Raw genomic sequence first — 18,079 nt, forward strand, 5'->3', positions numbered from 1 at the left:
GAAAACACTAATTTTGAAGGTAACATGTAAAGCTTCCAGTGTGACAGCTACAGATTGGTGTAAAAAAAATTAAATACAGCATATAATAAGTTGATAAAAACTTTATTGATACGTTTTAATTGGTTGCACTTTTGAAAAAGGCGTAAAGGTAATATGCGGTTTATTAAGTTTATAAATAAAATCTACATACAAAAAAAAAATAAAATTTAACATTTTAATCAATGAAAATCAATTTTTGATCGATTTATTTAATAGCATCAACAATTAACAGTGGTCATCGATGTATGGAACGCCTGCTTCTTTGTATATCTCATTCCAGAACTGCATTCTTTCTCTATTTGCGTATTTTCCCATCGCCATATTGTCTTCAATCTTGAAGAATTCTTTACCTGATCGAGTGTAAGGCAGCCATTTTGCACCCAAGCTTATATCTGGTGTTGGATTCCTGTAACGATATTATTAATGAAAAAAGATCAATGTTCTGGATGAAAATAACGGATTGGATAGTACAGCGTTGGAGATTCGCCCACAGGAACACCATCAGTGTACGTCTTACGCCTAAAATGATGATGATGATGAATAAGAAATATATGCAAAATAAACAGAATTGACTTTACAATGGCAACATTATAAATAATATGTAAAGTAATATGTACACATATCACAGCCCTAGTTGCATTGGTCACGCCACAACTGAAACTACAAATTTGACAGTTCGGTTTGAATTTCGAGCGTTTGATTCATGCGCTGCAAATTAATATTATTGTTTAATAGCTGCATTAGTCAGAATTTATCAGAGGGCAAAACATTGGTTGAAGTGTAGACACTATTCTTGAGGAGTTACGCTCCTTAACAATACCATGTTCAATTATCAATAATGTTCTTTTCAGCTAGACACGGCTTCGGTTTATAAGGCTCCATCCACCCAATCCTAATTGGTAACGAACTTTCCGGACTTCATCAGAGCTGAAGACTGGCTATGAAAATTTGGAGACTACAATAATCCTTACGATTGGCGGTGAAGAATTTTCCCATAAAACACTGCGTGCTGCTATTATTAACTGGCCTCAACGTATGAAAGACTGTATTGTAACCAAAGTAGACCAATTCGAATATATGTGTTTTAATGGTTTTATGTTAATGTATTAAACTAACACAGTGTAGTAGTAATAAATGTTACGTGCAATAAAAACATGTTTTTTTTAATATAAAAATATTTATGGCAAGGTTCAATATATCATTTGTAGGTTATGTATTGCGTTCAGAAATATATTTCGTTAATTTTAATTGTGCAAGGAATTTATTATTCTTGTAATGTCTGGGTATATTCAACTGACGTATCATCATTTATTAATTGCTCATATAGTCTTGTTTACTAATATCTGTGACTCAAAAAATTACCAAACGGTATAATCTCATAGACGGTTTTCACGCGTTTTCCTTGTACGTGTCATACTACTATGAGGAAAACTACAGTAATTTTTATATTGTCATTTGTTTTTATAATGTTTTCAAGGTTATATTGGAAATATTGCTCCAGATATTCAGGTTCAATTCTGAACAATAAAAAAATGTGTGATGTACTGTTTGACTGTCTGTATGTATTGATTATTAACTAGATGTCTCAACAGACTACAGCTGGAAGGTATAGGCTTGTCGCACTAAAAAAAATCGAGTAACATATTTCAAAATGACACTTAATTGATTAAATGTGAGATAAGAAAATAGTTTGAGTTCAAAATATACCAACGGGCCAGTAGTGCGTGCACTGACAAACTACCATTATTAAAAGCTATACTAGTTTTTGATAATTGTTAAGTAACTTGATTATTATTTTAGTCATATCTCTACATATACTACATGTACATATAGTCATATATCTACAAAGTATTTAATACAAATTTTTCTCGTTAGTGTTTTTTTACAATATTTTTTCCGCTTTCACTAAGCACAGACAGTTGGAAGAGGGTTGCCGCTATTTGATACGGATCTTTTTTCTCCCAGCTGCAAGTCACGACAGCTTTTAATCGTTATATACAATTTTTGTTATGGGTAAATACGGTTAAAATTTATACATATAAACATTACAATTTTGGAAGTTTTACTCAATTATACATTATTTTTGCACATTATTTTATTTTAAGTCGCTGCCCAAGCGCTACAGACCGTTAAATGCCTTGAGGTTTAGGACAATGTGTCGGGCGAACTCATCAAATGATTCCGCCGTAGATCTTTTCTTGAGGAGGTCCGTTAAGTTGAACGGATGTATGGTTTTCACAAGGTCACGTGATTACGTCTTTCGGATTCGAATCGGGAGCAGTGTCTAGGTAAGTGATGAAAAGTCTGTACTGTGGAGCCGTCATATGGGCAAATATCGTTGTCGATTATTTTAAAACGGTGTCTACAAAGTATGAGATAACTAAAAAAAGATACTGATAAAGTCGTACCGAAGTTATGGTCTGGCCAAGAGAAATAGAGATTAAAAATACGATATTTAAATGATGTTTAAAATTATAAAAATATTTGTATTAAAAAAAACTTGCTATTTTCCTTATATTTCTCTTAGATTCATGTAAATGTATTGAGGTAACTCATTAATATGTAATTAGGAATTACCGATGGACGTATGACCCTAATTAAACTTTATTGATAAGACAGCAATCACGTAAGTGATAAGCGAATATATTTAACCAGACGAATTTTATACAAACGACTGACAAGTTGCTTGGTTATATGTGTAACAGCTTTAAAGGGGTGAATGTATAACATTTGCTATTATTGTATGATACAAATCGTGATCCAAAATGAAGTTACATTTAAATGAAAAAAAAATGTTACATTTTTCAGAGTAATCATAAAGGTGATTGAAAATAGTGATAAAATCTTTATAGGAGTCAATGTGTAGCCTAGCAAATGAGTAATAAATATTTAAATATATTTATACACAATTATATAATGTAGTAGCGATTAATATATTTATATAAGGTGTTATTATGTGATTATTTTCCATCTCAACTTGATTTTACTTTTTCATTTTATGATATTAACTGCCTTCGGCATTAAGTTTGGCGTTATATATAAAATGTATAAAAGTGTTTAAATAAATAATATTTTTACCACATAAAACTTTTACAACCATAGCCAATCACCTTGTATAGACGGATTGTTTTGTGAGCTAGTCTTTTCTAGTGAGTTCTATGAGCCTATCTATAATAACTGCTGTGCTGTGTTTGTTATGACAGTAATAGATATAAAGAGTTATATTTTCGAATAGAAAAAAAAAGTCTGTTACATTATGAAAGACATAACTTACCCAGTTTTAGCAAAATTAGTCCACAATGTTGTCATCTTAAGCGCCAATTCTCTTAGTTTTTCCTGCTCATCGTAAGGTTTCTTATTCAAAAAGTTGTAAAACAAATAGAAAAAAATACAAATAGTTCGTCGCCATGACTCGCGCCCTTCAAATGCGCAAAGCCTGAATATTTCTTTAAAATATTTAAATCTGTGTCATAATTGAATCTGTACATGTAAACTGGATTTCCCGACTTGCTGTATAGGTGAGCGAATCGATGAGTATTGTAGAAGAAATGTATGTCACTGCCTAGACGTTCAATTGTTTGTGGATCGTCCATCGTCAAGTTTTTATTATCCAAGTAAACACGTTTCACTCTATCTCCAAATTCCTTCAATTTTTCTTTCGTAACCTTCTCAGCTACTTCTCTTTGTACATGATAGGATGGGTTTTGGTTATAGAAGTCCAGTTTTGGTTGTAAAAACGTAAGTAAAGTTATACCCTCTGCCGAATTGTAACCGATCATAAGAGGAACTTTGTTAGTTCTGCCTTTAGCTAGTATTTCTACTGGTTCCTTATCTATGAAAGCCTTTACACCTTTGAACTTTTTCTCTACAACCGGAACGAAATAATCAGGTAATCCTCTGTACATTTCTTCAGTTGTCATTGTTTTCTGCGCGAGGTTTGTAAGTAAAGTTGGCTTGAGACTTCTTAAATATTGCAGTAGTTCCTCTGTATCATTGGTTTCTTTGCCTAAAAGTTTTCCCGCTCTAAAAGCTCTTTCTTTAGCGTTCCTGTCGTTTGCCCAGTCCTGAATACATGTTCCACTTTCAACAATTGCTTTGTGGAATAGACCTTTGGACATCGGAGAGAGGAGGTGGGAGGTTACTGAACTTCCCCCGGAGCTCTCTCCGAAAAGGGTGATACTATTAAGGTCGCCTCCAAACTGTGCAATGTTTTCTTTAACCCATTTTAATGCAGCGACTTGATCCTTCATACCTGCGTTACCAGGAACCTCGGGTATATCTAGAGATAGGTATCCCAGGAGTTCAAGTCGATAATTCATTGTTACCAATATAACGTCGTGCCTTAAAAACAAGTCCGGACTGAATGTTTGCGAGTTTCCGGAGTTGAAACTATAACTACCTCCGTGTATGAAGACCATGACTGGAATTTTTGCATTGATATCCAATGACTTCGTGTATATGTTTACGAATAAGCAATCTTCACTTCCTTCAACGATTTGTGATATCGATAAATCGTATTGGGTGCAAACGGGACCATGCTCGGTGGCATTCCTTATACCTTTCCACGGCTTTGGCGGTAATGGTGCCTTTAAAGAAAAAAATTAAATTTTGATGTTACTTGATAGATAAACATAGATTTTTAAAAGACCTTTGATTTATAACATGATTCGATTTTTGAAAAACAAAACATGAACATTTTAAAAAACAAAAAAAGTTTAGTCTTGTGAAAATATTTAAATTATGTTTACATATGGTTAAATCATTTTCATGATTCCATTCATTTTATTAAAAGATTTAATAAAAGGATTTGTTTCTTCTCTTTATTTTATAGATAGTAGACTTGAAATAAAGCTATATTATGAGTAAAGTAATAATAAAAAGTGGAAATAAACAATGTCGAAGTTATAACAGGAATATATCGTCGTTATAGAAGGGTTTAGAGCCTTTATTTAACAGATCTAAAAACGGAAAGTGCTAGTCAAAATATTAATTACCTGAAATCTCAATTCTCCGAATGGCGGAAGAGCATAAGGAACTCCTTTGAAACTGTAGTAAGAAGAACCGTCCAATAAAGTCGCGACTGTTCCTCTCAATTTTCCCTCTCTAACAGTTACAATAGGATTGTTCTAAAAACGATAAAATAAACTATCATCTAATTCATCTCAAACACACAATACCCTCACCAAAATATTTAGAAAAAAAATTTGTTGTAGTTATTGGGTTGTGATAACCAAATACGGTCTGACTTAAGAAGCTCTATGATGTGATTTACAACAGAAGCAGACTAAGTGGATTATTTATTTATGACTAGCTGTGCCCGTGGCTTCTTCTTCGAGGAATTTATGGAAAAAATATTGAGTTTATACAGTTTCTTTATTTTCGTTAAATAATTTTTCTTAAATAAATAATAGCCTTAGTTACATCTTATCACATCTGTTACTTGCCAGTATAAGTCCCGTCAAAATCGGTACAGCCATTTCAGAGATAAGCCGGAACAAACAGACAAATAGGCAAAAATTTTAAAAAATATGTTTTCGTGTATGTGCCAGATATACTTTTTAATCAGACAATGGATATTTTAATTATATACGTACTTAACGCTGAAAGAAACTATTTATTCACACTAATAAATAAATCTATACTTACTGCGTCTATATCTACTTGCTGTCCACAACAATACACTGATAAACATGTGAATAATAAGGTAAAAATAGTTATAGATTCCATATTGAATGAATTACACGATACAGGTCTGCGGCTGATGCCGCAATGACAGAATTCTAAAGTTTCCTCCTGAATATACTTACGTGTGTAACATGAATCACATGTGGCAACGGTCTAGGGCTACCAGAAATTAGTTTAAGCGTCGATAATATTAATAACAATTAAAACTATCGATATTAGATGGTTTTTTAAATTTAATTTGTTATATAAAAGTTAAAATTAATTTATTCAACATTGGAACTTTTAACAGAACTCTTATTAATTGTGTTTTTTAATTAATCTTATACCACAAATAGTGGAATCTGTTTTTATATTCTTGCAATTGCATTTAATATTTCCGTATTTTTTTTGCTCGCATTTTTGCTTGCCAGTGTTTACAAAGTTTAACTAATCTAATCTCTTCTTATATTATTTCATAAATTAAAACTTAAACTGTTTTTAAATTAAATAAAATTTAACAATTTTTTTTTCTTACAAAGTTTTTTAGTTATTTAGTAGAAATATCTTTATTTATTTATTGAACCTTTATACCACTGACATTCGTGTCCGTGCCCTTGTTTTTACAGTAACAGTTAATATTACCGATTTTTTTTCTCACGTTTCTGCATGTCACAATCTTTACTAAGTTATTCTAGTCTCCTCTTGATCTATTTTCTAACTTAAGCCTTAAAATATTTGATCCTAAAGTAATTGCTATTGTTTTTAATTTTTTTTATCTATAAGGTAGCGTCTTGTTTGTTTGTTTTTATGTCGCCCTAACAATGTCGTTTTTAACATTACGGTTCGTGCGACCACTTCCTCATCCCTACTCCATATTACCATCCTCCGGTTGTACGCTAGTATCCATGCGGTCTTTAATGATCAACCTTGCGATCGCATCTTGAGTCTCGTCCGTGTAACACACGCATGAGTTCCTGTGACTTGATATTGCTACCTCCGTATGATGGACACTGTTATACAGCCCGAGAAAGATATCCTGTTGTTCGAGGAACAACGATGACCGCCTCGCTCTTTAGTCCCTGAGCCTCGTAGACGGTGAGCTATCGTGAACCTAACTCAGTAAGATCTTGTCTACCGACTTGGGTGTGTGTCAATTGTCAAAGTGTGTTTCTCTGCTTTGGGATATTTTTGTCACGTTGTCTATACTCCAGAATCTTACGACCCCGAGCGACCATCTGCTCTAAGTGACCTTATACCTTCATATTGCCGATCTACTGTGCTATGATCTCTTTATTCATGAGTCTATCTCTTAGAGAAAACATTACCTTCTCCATGGCTCGTTGAGCAGCTGTGAGGTTGTTAAAAAGGACCAGTATGAGAGTCGTATTTTTACATATTTAATATATTAATATATGTATTATATATAATATACTCAATAGATAATAATAGCAATTGAATATTAATATTCCTTTTCAATTGCCATAATACTATACGTCTATTACAAATTGCCTCTAGTCATCAGACCGACAACTATACTTTATGTTACTATAAATCTATCTGAAATGTACTTGTGCAAAAAAGTGTATTAATTTATTATTATTGTTTCAGATTAAAAACCTTCCAAGTTGAAGTATCTGCGATACAACGCACACAAATGCGTGCGATGCAAAAGACGTCAAGTACTGTACAATCTGATTCCTTTCCTGGGGCGACCCCCTAAACAGCGAGGGCAATCCGAGTAAGAATCTGTATCCTACCCTAGATTGTCGAGTGGTTCATACTGCCATTCCAAACTGCACACACACATTCATGACTCTACACACTTACACTTATAAGAGCTGCTGCCTTCATGCGAATGTCATCGTGCAAATGGAATAAGTCTTTCCAGTTATAATTTTTTGTAAGTTCAAGGACCCTTATGTTCTAATGAAGTTGTAAAAGCTCTTCGAGCTAACATCAACACTATCGACAGAGATAATAGATAGATCGAAGTTGATAAATCAAAGCACGAAGGATCCAAAACTGATTTAAAACAATAACCATATGTGCTAGTAAAATCGGTAGACCCGTATACTTGTGAAGACTTACTTAAAACTAGAAGTTTTGATAGTACACGAATGAAATTATATGCGAGGAACGGTTATGTGGGAAATAAATAAAAATCTACATTAATGAAATGAGTGTTATTATTTAACATTAAACGAATTAATTGTTGTTGACAATGTAAGGGACATCAGCCTCTTTGTATATTCGATTCCAGAATTTCACACGATCCCTCTCCGCGTATCTGTCCACTGCCATGTTGTCTTCTAACTTCAAATATTTCTTTCCGCTTGGAGTAAAGAGTTCCCATTTCACACCCATACTGTTATCCGGAGTCGGATTTCTGTAACAATAGTCAACATTAGTTTTTTATCATTGACAAATATTCATCTAATGCGGACACATTATTTCTTTTAGAGTCTTCCAAAATCATATTTTATTTTAATTAAATTTAAAACAAATTTTTATACAATTTATTTATAACGGCGAACTAAATGCATTCTCTGCCAGTTAACCGTTTGGTTTGGTCAGTGCAGAGGTAAATTAATAGGTGGTATAAGTTGATATTATAAAAGAAATAAAATAAAAAAGTAAAATCAAATCGAAAAGGAAAATAATCACGATTAAAACACCTTCTATAAATATAATAATGGCTACTGCCTTATATAATTATGCATATATATAATTATGCATATATATATATATATATATATATATATATATATATATATATATATATATATATATCTACAGTACAATACCCGGCGATAAATATTGCACATCGACCTTTGGAAAGAGACAGTCGGCTAATTTCAACTTCGTAGAGCGTTATCTCTGTCGCACGACTGACAAAACGTCACACAGGTAGTGTGGGGCAGAGATAATGCTCTACAAAGCCGAAATTAGCCGATTGTCTCTTTCCAATGTTCGATGTGTAATATTAATCGCCGGGTACTGTAATATGTTTTCCTTAAGATGATCTCAGTCTGAAATTTTATGAATCGGTGCGTCAAACAGTGTTTGTGACTATTGTAATTGCCTTTGTGAAAGTATCCTTTGTTATATCTCATTAAGTCAGTTGGAAAACGTTGAGAAAAATCCAATGGGTATATTATTTACTTGTTGAATATGGACAGACATGTCTGCGTCTTATTTTTAAATTTTATATAATGTTATCAAACAGATTTTTGATGCGAAGATCGTTGTAAATTAAAAAAATCTAATATTATTATTTTTTAAATCGAAGTATATTTCGTTATAATTAAAAAAAAATATATCTACACATGTTTTTAAATTTAGATATCACTGAAAAACAATAAACTTTTTTTATACACTCCGAGATTCTTTCTATTGGGCTCATAAAAAATCTTTGCTTTTCTTTTCGCACCGCATTGGTTTGACTTTTAAAAAATATGTTTTTGTCAAACCGCAGACTAAAGTAGTAAGAAAATAACTTTGCTAAGGTCTTAGGAAATTGAACGCAGGACGCTTTCAACTGGTCTTTGGGAATTTAGAAAATCTATAGAGGAGGCTTATGCCCAGCAGTGGGCATCATACAGCTGAAGTGACGATTAAGATAACTTCACATTGATATCATCTACATCAGTGTTTCCTATTTGTGCCATGCCCCACCAGAGCCTTTCTAAAATTTTTACGCCCCCCTATGTTTTTTTTATTAATTCTAATTTGAATCGCTAGTGTTTTTTTTACAATATTTATTATTGGCTTAAACTAAACGCAGACAGTTTGGAGAAGGTTGCCGCTATTTGATACGGATCTTTCTTCTCCCAGCTGCGAGGCACGACAGCGTTTTATAATTTTTTACAATTTTTCTTACACAATTTTCTCTTCTAAATACAGCTAAAATTTATATACATTAACAATACAATTTGGAATACTCAATTATATATTAGTTGCTAAATTATTTAATCAAGTCGCTGCTTAAGCCCCCCCCCCCCATGTAACATACATTATTTTTATATTAAAGCAAAACGGTTAAGCTTGTGTTGTCTATTTTCGAATTGCCTCCCTTAACAATCAAAGTGTCCACCTGTGGGGCGTGGACCCCACGTTAGGAAACACTGATCCACATCATTCATTTCACATCCAAATTTTCCGTCATGATTGAAATAATCTTGTACAGTGTAATGGCGTTACAAGTGATGTTGAAAGGTCCTTTGTTTTAATTTATTTTTATTTAAATTTTATTTGATTAGCTATTATTATTTATATTATTTACTATCTTACCTGCTTAACTTTGATTTATGGAAATAAAACAACATGTGCATAAGAAACAAAATTTCTTTGTTTTAATTGCAGATTAAACATTTTTATATGTTCTATTGATTTATTTTATGAACGCCTGTTATTTTTATGTTTAATTTCTCAATAAAGGCGACACTTGAACAGGTTTATAAGGATGGATAAGTCTTTCCTTATCAACACAGACAGGACAATCTTTTGTCATAAATACTTAAAAGTCGGACATTCATCTCAAACTAAAGAGTTCAAGGTGAACAAGATAATATAGTAAAATTTCTGCGAATAGTAACGAAGTAAATAAGTAATTTATCAATTGTCAGTATATATAAAGTAATGACAATATTTTAATGGAGGAATTCGAATTTTAAATTGAGGATTTCGTCCTTTATAAATATTAAGTTCTTTTAAATATTACTGTGTCTTAAGAAAACTTCTTCGTCTTGTAACTTAAGAAAACTTAAATTAGTAATATTTAATAACTAAAAATAACTTACCCTGTCTTTGCAAAGTTGGTCCACAATTTTGTCACGTCATCTATTATCTTTTTTAAATCCTCTCGTTCCTTATAAAGTTTTTCGTTGTAAAGGTTAAAGAATATATAGAAAAGATCATCAGCGTGACTGGCTCCTTTTAGGAAAGAGTACTCGGAATATATTTTTATTACATTTAAGGCTGTGTCGTAATTAAATCTATACATATATAATGATCCTCCAGTCGAGCTGTACAGGTGCGCGAACCTGTGGGTGTTGTAAACGAAATTGATATCGCTCTGCATCTTTTCTATCAACTGCGGTTCTTCTTTTGTTATGTTACTATGTCCTACATAGAAATTCTTTATTCTATTTCCGTATTCTTTTAATTTCTCCTCCGAAACTCTTTCAGCGATTTCCCTCGGAACGTAGTATGAAGGGTGTTGATTGTAGAAATCCAATTTGGTCACTTGATCACTTACAATCAAAAGTCCTTCAGCTGAATTATAACCAACCATTACCGGTACCTTGTACACATCACCGTTTGCGAACATTTCAACGGGATCCTCATCAAGAAATGCCTGGACTCCGTCAAATTTCGTTTCAATCACTGGAACGAAAGTCTCCGGTAATCCTCTGTATCTCTCATCAAAACTTAATGTTCTTTCTGTAAGATTCGCTAACTGAATTGGTTTTACGCTTCGCAAAAAGTTTAATAACTCTTTTGTATCAGTTGTATGTTTGCCTAAAACTCTGCCGGCTCTGAACGCTCTCTGTATCGAATCCCCACCGATAGCCCAGTCATGTACACTGGTACCGCTCTGTGCGATCACTTTATGGAACAAACCTCTGGACATCGGCGATAGCATGTGATGCGTGACTGAACATGCGCCGGAACTTTCGCCGAAAATCGTAATACTGTTAGGATCACCTCCAAAATGAGCTATGTTATTTTTCACCCACCGTAACGCAGCTACTTGATCTTTCATACCAGCATTACCTGGAACCTCTGGTGTATCTAGACATAAAAATCCAAGTACTTCCAGCCGATAATTAATTGTTACAAGAATTACATCATGTTGCAATAGAAAATGTGGACCGTAAGTATCATTATTGCCTGAACCATAGCTGTAGCTGCCGCCGTGTATGTACACCATAACAGGAATTTTGGCTTCGGGGTTGAGAGATTTGGTGTATACATTGAGAAACAAGCAGTTTTCGCTGCCTTCAACAAGTGCAGATGTGTCGTATTGTGGGCAAACTGGACCATGGTCAGTCGCGTCACGAACGCCTTTCCATGGAAGAGGTGGAAGAGGAGCCTGTAAAAAAGCGTAGTTCATTAATTTAGTTTTACAACTACACGTATCTACGAGAAGTTTGCCGTCTGTATATTTTAGAAATAGATTTCTTTTTCTTTTTTTTAGCCGAAGGACGCTGACTGCAAGTGACTCAAAGATTTACACGATGACCGTTCTTGTGCTGCCCGCGTCCAGCAAAATCGCCCGCGTCCGCCTTAACTATGCACGTGTTGAGTGTTTTAACGGTGGTAGTTGGGTCATTCGCATTGTTTGCCGCATGCGCATTTATCAGCGGGCTGGCGGGCGGTGCACTTTATTGCACGACTACTACTACATTGGCAGAAGTAGCTATATATTGGTCCTTTTCTTACTTAATTTAAATAATAGTTTATATTCTATTTGCACTTGGCTTTTACTTGGAATCTTATTGTTACTGCAGCTTACCTTGAATCTTAGCTCCCCAATGGGGGGATGAGCATACGGTATGCCTTTGAAACTATAGTATGACGAGCCATCGAGGAGAGTCAGCACTGATCCTCTTAATTTTCCTTCCCTTACAGCGACTATAGGGTTTTGCTAAAATATTTAAAAATAAAAGATTGTTTAATTTTCATAGTTCATGTAAATGTTGTCTCTGGGGTGTTTCATGGCATAAGGTCAACAATTCTTATTAGCAATATACAGGTAGATTAGTTATAGGTGTCAACACTTCAAAAAAGCAAACATGTAATGTTGTGACCAAAAAGTAAGGTGAATTTGTTGATAAAATGTAAGTTTAAAAGTGACAACTCTCAACACTCTGTGTTTGACACTAGTCGGTGTAACATAACTCCTGAAGATGCCCCGTAGAGGAGTGAAACACGTGTTGAGTGATTTAGTGGTGGTAGTTGTGTAATTCGCATTGTTTGCCGCATGCGCATTTATCGGCGGGCTGGCGGGCGGTGCACTTTGTTGCATGACTACGACTGCATGTGCGGAAGTGGCTAAATATTGGGCCTTTTCTTACTTAAGACGGACTTCCGCGAAATAACCCCTGATACCATTTAATATTTCCTTCAAAGTAATCCACATCTGAAAAAACGCACTTTTGACAACTCTTTTTTCAGTCCTTGAAACTGTCGGAATATTCTTTTCCTTGTACAGCCTTTAAGACCTTTGTTTTGGTTTTTATTTCCTCAATCGTGTCAAAGCACTGAATTTCTGAATAGCCAGAAGTCACAGAGAACTAAATCGGACGGATATGGTTTCGGAACGACAAGTCGAGTTTTCGAATCTTTTTTTTTTTTAAAAATTCGAGATATTTTGGCAACAATCGAATCATTTTACAAAAACACGTCTAACTTGAAGATAATTAAACCTTTTGACATACGCTTGGCAAATGATATAGACAGTCCTACCGACCTTTTAATGTCCCAAAGTTTAAACGATAATTCCTTTTACTATTTGATCGTAGAGTTGATCACATTAGTAAGTCATTAGTCTTAGCAACCAGCTCTAAATTTTTGACGCCTGTTTCCAATTACTTTGTGTAAAATGACGACTAATATTGTAAAGAGGTTTTATATAAGATATAAAACTCAAAAACTGATGATAGCAATACTATCAAAACAAACCACCGCTGGTTTCTTATGCGCAAATATCATCCATCACAGATAGCCATTGTTGCTAAATAATTTTGTTCGCAAATTCGCTTTGTAATGCAACATTGTTGACCCACGTGCTCGGATGATAACTGGCCGTGATGGAGCGGATAATGGATTCAAATCTAAATCCAATTATTTGTCCAAGATACGAATGGATCGTTTCCGGGTCTAAGTGTACGACGATCGTCGACGACGGCGTCTGAATCATCGCTTCCATAGCTTCCTATTATATATTTAACGCCTTTAGATTTTTCACAAAATAAATAATAACTTTAGAATTGTTTAACTTTATTCCATACCTTCATTATGTGTTTTAAAAAGAAAGTTCGAGACCTATTAGCAAAATAAATCATTTTAATTCTTACTATTACTAATTATGCATTTCTAGCCATAGACATCTATTGCAAGGCCTACTATAAAGATATATATAATTATATACCTTAATCGCCTATTTTGGTAGGCGGGTTGGCGATCGCAGCGTAATATTATGGTACGCAGAGGACGCTGCTGCCTATCCTCTGGATACTTGTTTATGAGCGGTGGCAAATATAATGAATGCACAAAGTGTGAACTATATAAGATTGTATTTCGTGAATGGAACCCGCGACCTACAATCGCAAGTCTCAGTTCTCTGCCACTTGGCTACCACTACACTATACATTTTTACCGTACAGTATTTTGTGACAAAATTTTCTATAACATTTACAACTTTTGTCTATATGTTATTTCTACACAACTTTGGATTGAGTGGTAGGGAAAGCCAACAAGGCATTAAGTCCGCCATTACACGCAAGAGATTTTAAAATACATTCGATTTTTTTATGAATAGATAACTATTTTAAACATTTAGAATTTATCACTAGTTATTGTGTGTTACTAACCGGGTTTTCAGTATTTATTGTGGCTTGTTTAAGGAAAATGACGTACTATCCTTCGTGGAAAATACACGTAGGTTAGTACGTCATTTTCGTAAACCAGCGTTCTTTATAAACGCAGTATATATTAATTATAAACAGCGCGACGGTATAGAATAAACTCTGGTCATTTCATTACTTACATTTGTAGAAAATTCTGATTAGCTGTTTAATGTTTTCTTACCTTTTTACTAAAAACAGCATAGGAAATTTTGTCATCTACCTTTTTGGCTTGCTATCAATTTCAACAAAAAAGGTAGGATTTTGAATTAGGCATTACATTTTTTTTTCACAATAAAGGCGTATTTCTATCACTTTATGGTAATACATATTGAACCATAAAATAATATTATGTTCTAAGACAAGATTTTGTGATACAAAACTCAGCGTATCACTATCACCATGTTTGCGTTATTAAACTTGAAATTGTTCGTCTTATTTATTATTAAAAAATTATCATCATAATATCAGCCATAGAATGTCCAGTGTTGAACATAAATCTTCACCATAGATTTCCAATAGGACAGAAAGGGAAGCGGCCTGTATCCAGTGTCATAAAAAAAATAGAAAAAATAACCACGCGGGTATAAAACGAATAATAAGCATATGTATTTTTTAACAATTACTTACATGACATTACCAGTATAAATAATTTTCTATTAAAGCATAGTTAAAACCGATTTTTCTCATAATAAAATATTGACATTAAAATTTGAACATTAATACTACAAATTATGTTTATTTTGTACCATATCTTAGTCGTGGGAGTCTTTTTATTCTAACTCTATCTATTCTATTCAATAAAAATTAAATATACTATCTTTAAAAATCACCGTCTATTTTATTATTCTTAAAAAATAATCTTTATTAACATTTTAAAAACAATGATAACGAAAAACTAAACAACATAACATAAAATGTTAGATAAGTTCCATAACATGTATAATATTGTGCATTTAATAATCAATACTTTCGCTGGAACTATATAGGTCAAGTTCACGTCGCCTTTATCGTGTTTATGGATCTATAAAAACATGGCATATTAAATCTAAATATTTGTTATGATAAACCAGAAAAATACAAAAATAACTTACTGTATTATCTGTTTTGTTTCCTAAACGACACTCATATAGTTGTAACATAAAAAGAATAAATAAAAACTTTGCAGTTATAACACTACACATTATTTTATTTAGAAAAATATATATTAATAATAATAATTTGAGAACTCCACAGAGATGTTCACCCGTTGAAAGACGGTGCGGGTGTGAATCGAAGAAAAAATATAGCAATATGAACGCTATTAATAGCTATATTATCCTTTGATCAGTCAGTCTTCTAAATTAACTTATTTATTATTCATTTTAAATAAATATATTTAATAAAAAAATATTGTAAAAAATAATATAAACAAATTTAATTAAAAGTTAAAAAAATATTATTACTTTTTTTTAATTATCGCATAGACAATGTAGAACGCGTGTTTTTTATCTGTGAAATAAAAATAGCGGGAAAATACGTGATAATTTTCAACTGACATTTTATAATTTACGAAATAATCTTGACAGTGTTTAATGACTATATTAATTAAAATAATAATAAAATACGTTAACAAAATGTTATGTCGTGAAAATATAATTTATTAATGATCGTATTGGCCACATATTACTACTTTAATATACAGTAAAAATTAATACTGTAATAAATGTCATATAAAATTAAAATAAAGGATTGTTTTTATTTTTAATTACAACGAAAAAAGATTAATTTAAAAGGAAATTTAGTCAAAAGGTTGGCACCTATTTTTGACATATTCCTTTAGGTTATGGGGTCAACCAATAATCGCATGCACTATATTCGTGTTTATTTCTGTCACTGTTTTGCTTCAGGCTGACCTTGGAGTCATCGGATTTTTTTGAGGTCTAGCACACAATTGACCATCGCAAATCTGCCATATTTTGTAATTCAAAGGAATAAGGTCGGAAACGCCGCGTGGCCAATCTTTATGTATTGTTACATACAAATACCTTTTTGCCATAATAACTGGTATATACTAACTCTAAATGGGTCAGATTGTAGCTCCTATTGCATGAATATATTTTCTTTGATAATTACTCCATTAACACTTTTGTTACATTTTTTTTCCACAAGTTTTACACATAATCTTTGCCTAAAATCCGTTCGTCAAATAATCAATATCATTATATTGATATTCGAAGCATTTTTTAATTATCCAAGTAAATTTAACCTAAACTGTTATACTCCTAAAGTATAACAAGACACTGCTCTTTGATAAAGGTCGCCACAACAAACGGCGTGCCATCTGATACTCCGCGTGACTGTCAACCGTTCGTGTTATTATTTCTACGGATTTATTAACACGGATGATTTCTACGGATTTATTTATTAACACAATATTGGTTCATTGCAGTAAAGATACATATGGGTACTAATAAAATAGGTTTCAACAAAAATCGAACCAATTAACAATCATCTTTTAAGGTGAAATGTGCCTGTAAGTAAATGTTTAGACAAACGCAAGAGTTCGCCATCTCATATTTTTACAGGGGATTAGTAAGTTTAAAGTAAATACAAGTTCTCTACAGAAATAAAATAAAATACAGTTGTAAATAAACTGCATGATTATTTTAAATACTTTTACTGAATGCTTGCATTGTGAAAGTTACTATGTTATACATCTGTGAAAATAATATAAAGGTTTCGCATGCAGTTGGGCGATGTATAATTTAAAGTTCTTGTACTTAAGCAGTTTCTTGAAGTCCATTTTCAGTTAATAAAACAATTATTCTGTCTTAGCTTGTAGTGTGACATATTTCGTAAAGCTAAACGTTGCTGCGGTACGAGTTTTCTTCTTCTTTTCAGCCGATGAACGCCCACTGAAAGACCTAGTCGTCCCTCTAAGATCTACACGACGGCCCACCCACGCTGCATCTACCAACTAGCGGCTGCCACAAAAAAACCTTAATAAATTGGTCTTACATTTATTGACAATATGCCTCTTCGAAATACCGCCCATTACACTTAGGTTAAAGGCAACACTGATACCTAAAGCAAGAAGAAAAAGGACGCAAGCTTACATGGGCACTTAAACTGAGTGATCTACTTGGGGGTATAGCTCTACGATCAGACCGCTTTTGGGCAAAACTTTATTTGATATCTAAAAAGATGGTACAGGTCGCTCCTGTAGCGATTATAGAGGAATTATTTGCATCGAGTTCAGATTAATTGCCACAGCCGATCACCACATTAATACCAGATAATCATATCTCTTTCATTAGTCGCATTCGCAATGAAGACATTGATAATAAATATGATAAAAGTGATACACATTACTCGCAGACATTCAGGTACCTCCGGCAAATGACTGGTCGTAGTTAAAATACATAAATGTTTGTACATAAGTGGATGATCACCGCTGGTTTGGTAATTTTAAATCAACAATAGCACACTCTATATCACTGCTCTGAGAAAAGCAGAAGTTAGAATGTCAAATCTTCTTAATATATGTTCGTACTTAACCATAGCTAGGTAATTTTGGGATATTTACATTTAATAAGCTATGGTAGGCTTGTGCCTTCTTAATACAAGATTCATCATTACATTATATCCGATTGAACAGCCGGAGAATTGGTTACACAGAAACAAAAATATTAATTGTCAAAAAGTAAAATACTTTAGTACTTAAATTTATTTTTATCAGTCAAAAATAGTCTGTGATTAGTACT

The 18,079-nt window shown here is 33.0% G+C and overlaps 2 protein-coding genes across 2 annotated transcripts; both read right to left on the reverse strand.

Annotated features, from left to right (window-relative positions):
• Positions 1-240: 240 nt before the first annotated feature.
• On the reverse strand, positions 241-5,786 carry LOC137930878 (esterase FE4-like). Its single transcript, XM_068774221.1, is given in 5 exon segments — positions 241-445; positions 3,314-3,423; positions 3,426-4,625; positions 5,034-5,165; positions 5,686-5,786. Coding segments are annotated over 5 exon segments (1,704 nt in total). The 5' UTR covers positions 5,767-5,786; the 3' UTR covers positions 241-264.
• A 2,106-nt stretch (positions 5,787-7,892) lies between these two features.
• On the reverse strand, positions 7,893-12,346 carry LOC137931279 (esterase FE4-like). The gene is made up of 3 exons (XM_068774711.1): positions 12,221-12,346; positions 10,503-11,797; positions 7,893-8,089 (listed from the first exon to the last, which is right to left on the reverse strand). The coding sequence occupies exons 2-3, from the start codon at positions 11,633-11,635 to the stop codon at positions 7,909-7,911; spliced, it is 1,314 nt and encodes a 437-aa protein (XP_068630812.1). The 5' UTR covers positions 11,636-11,797; positions 12,221-12,346; the 3' UTR covers positions 7,893-7,908.
• Between the last annotated feature and the right edge of the window lie 5,733 nt (positions 12,347-18,079).

The sequence above is a fragment of the Battus philenor genome, unplaced genomic scaffold (genome assembly GCF_028537555.1).
Source record: "Battus philenor isolate CCGP_79_NKW_IND1 unplaced genomic scaffold, ilBatPhil1.0.hap1 SCAF_7, whole genome shotgun sequence".
NCBI classification, from domain to species: Eukaryota; Metazoa; Arthropoda; class Insecta; order Lepidoptera; family Papilionidae; genus Battus; species Battus philenor.

Bases quoted from the DNA above. Each gene is read 5' to 3' on its own strand.
- LOC137931279 (XM_068774711.1), bottom strand. From the start codon at position 11,635: ATGGTGTACATACACGGCGGCAGCTACAGCTATGGTTCAGGCAATAAT. The intron at 8,090-10,502 runs GTAAGTTATTTT...CTATTGTTACAG, and splicing joins ACCAACTTTGCAAAGACAGG to AAATCCGACTCCGGATAACA.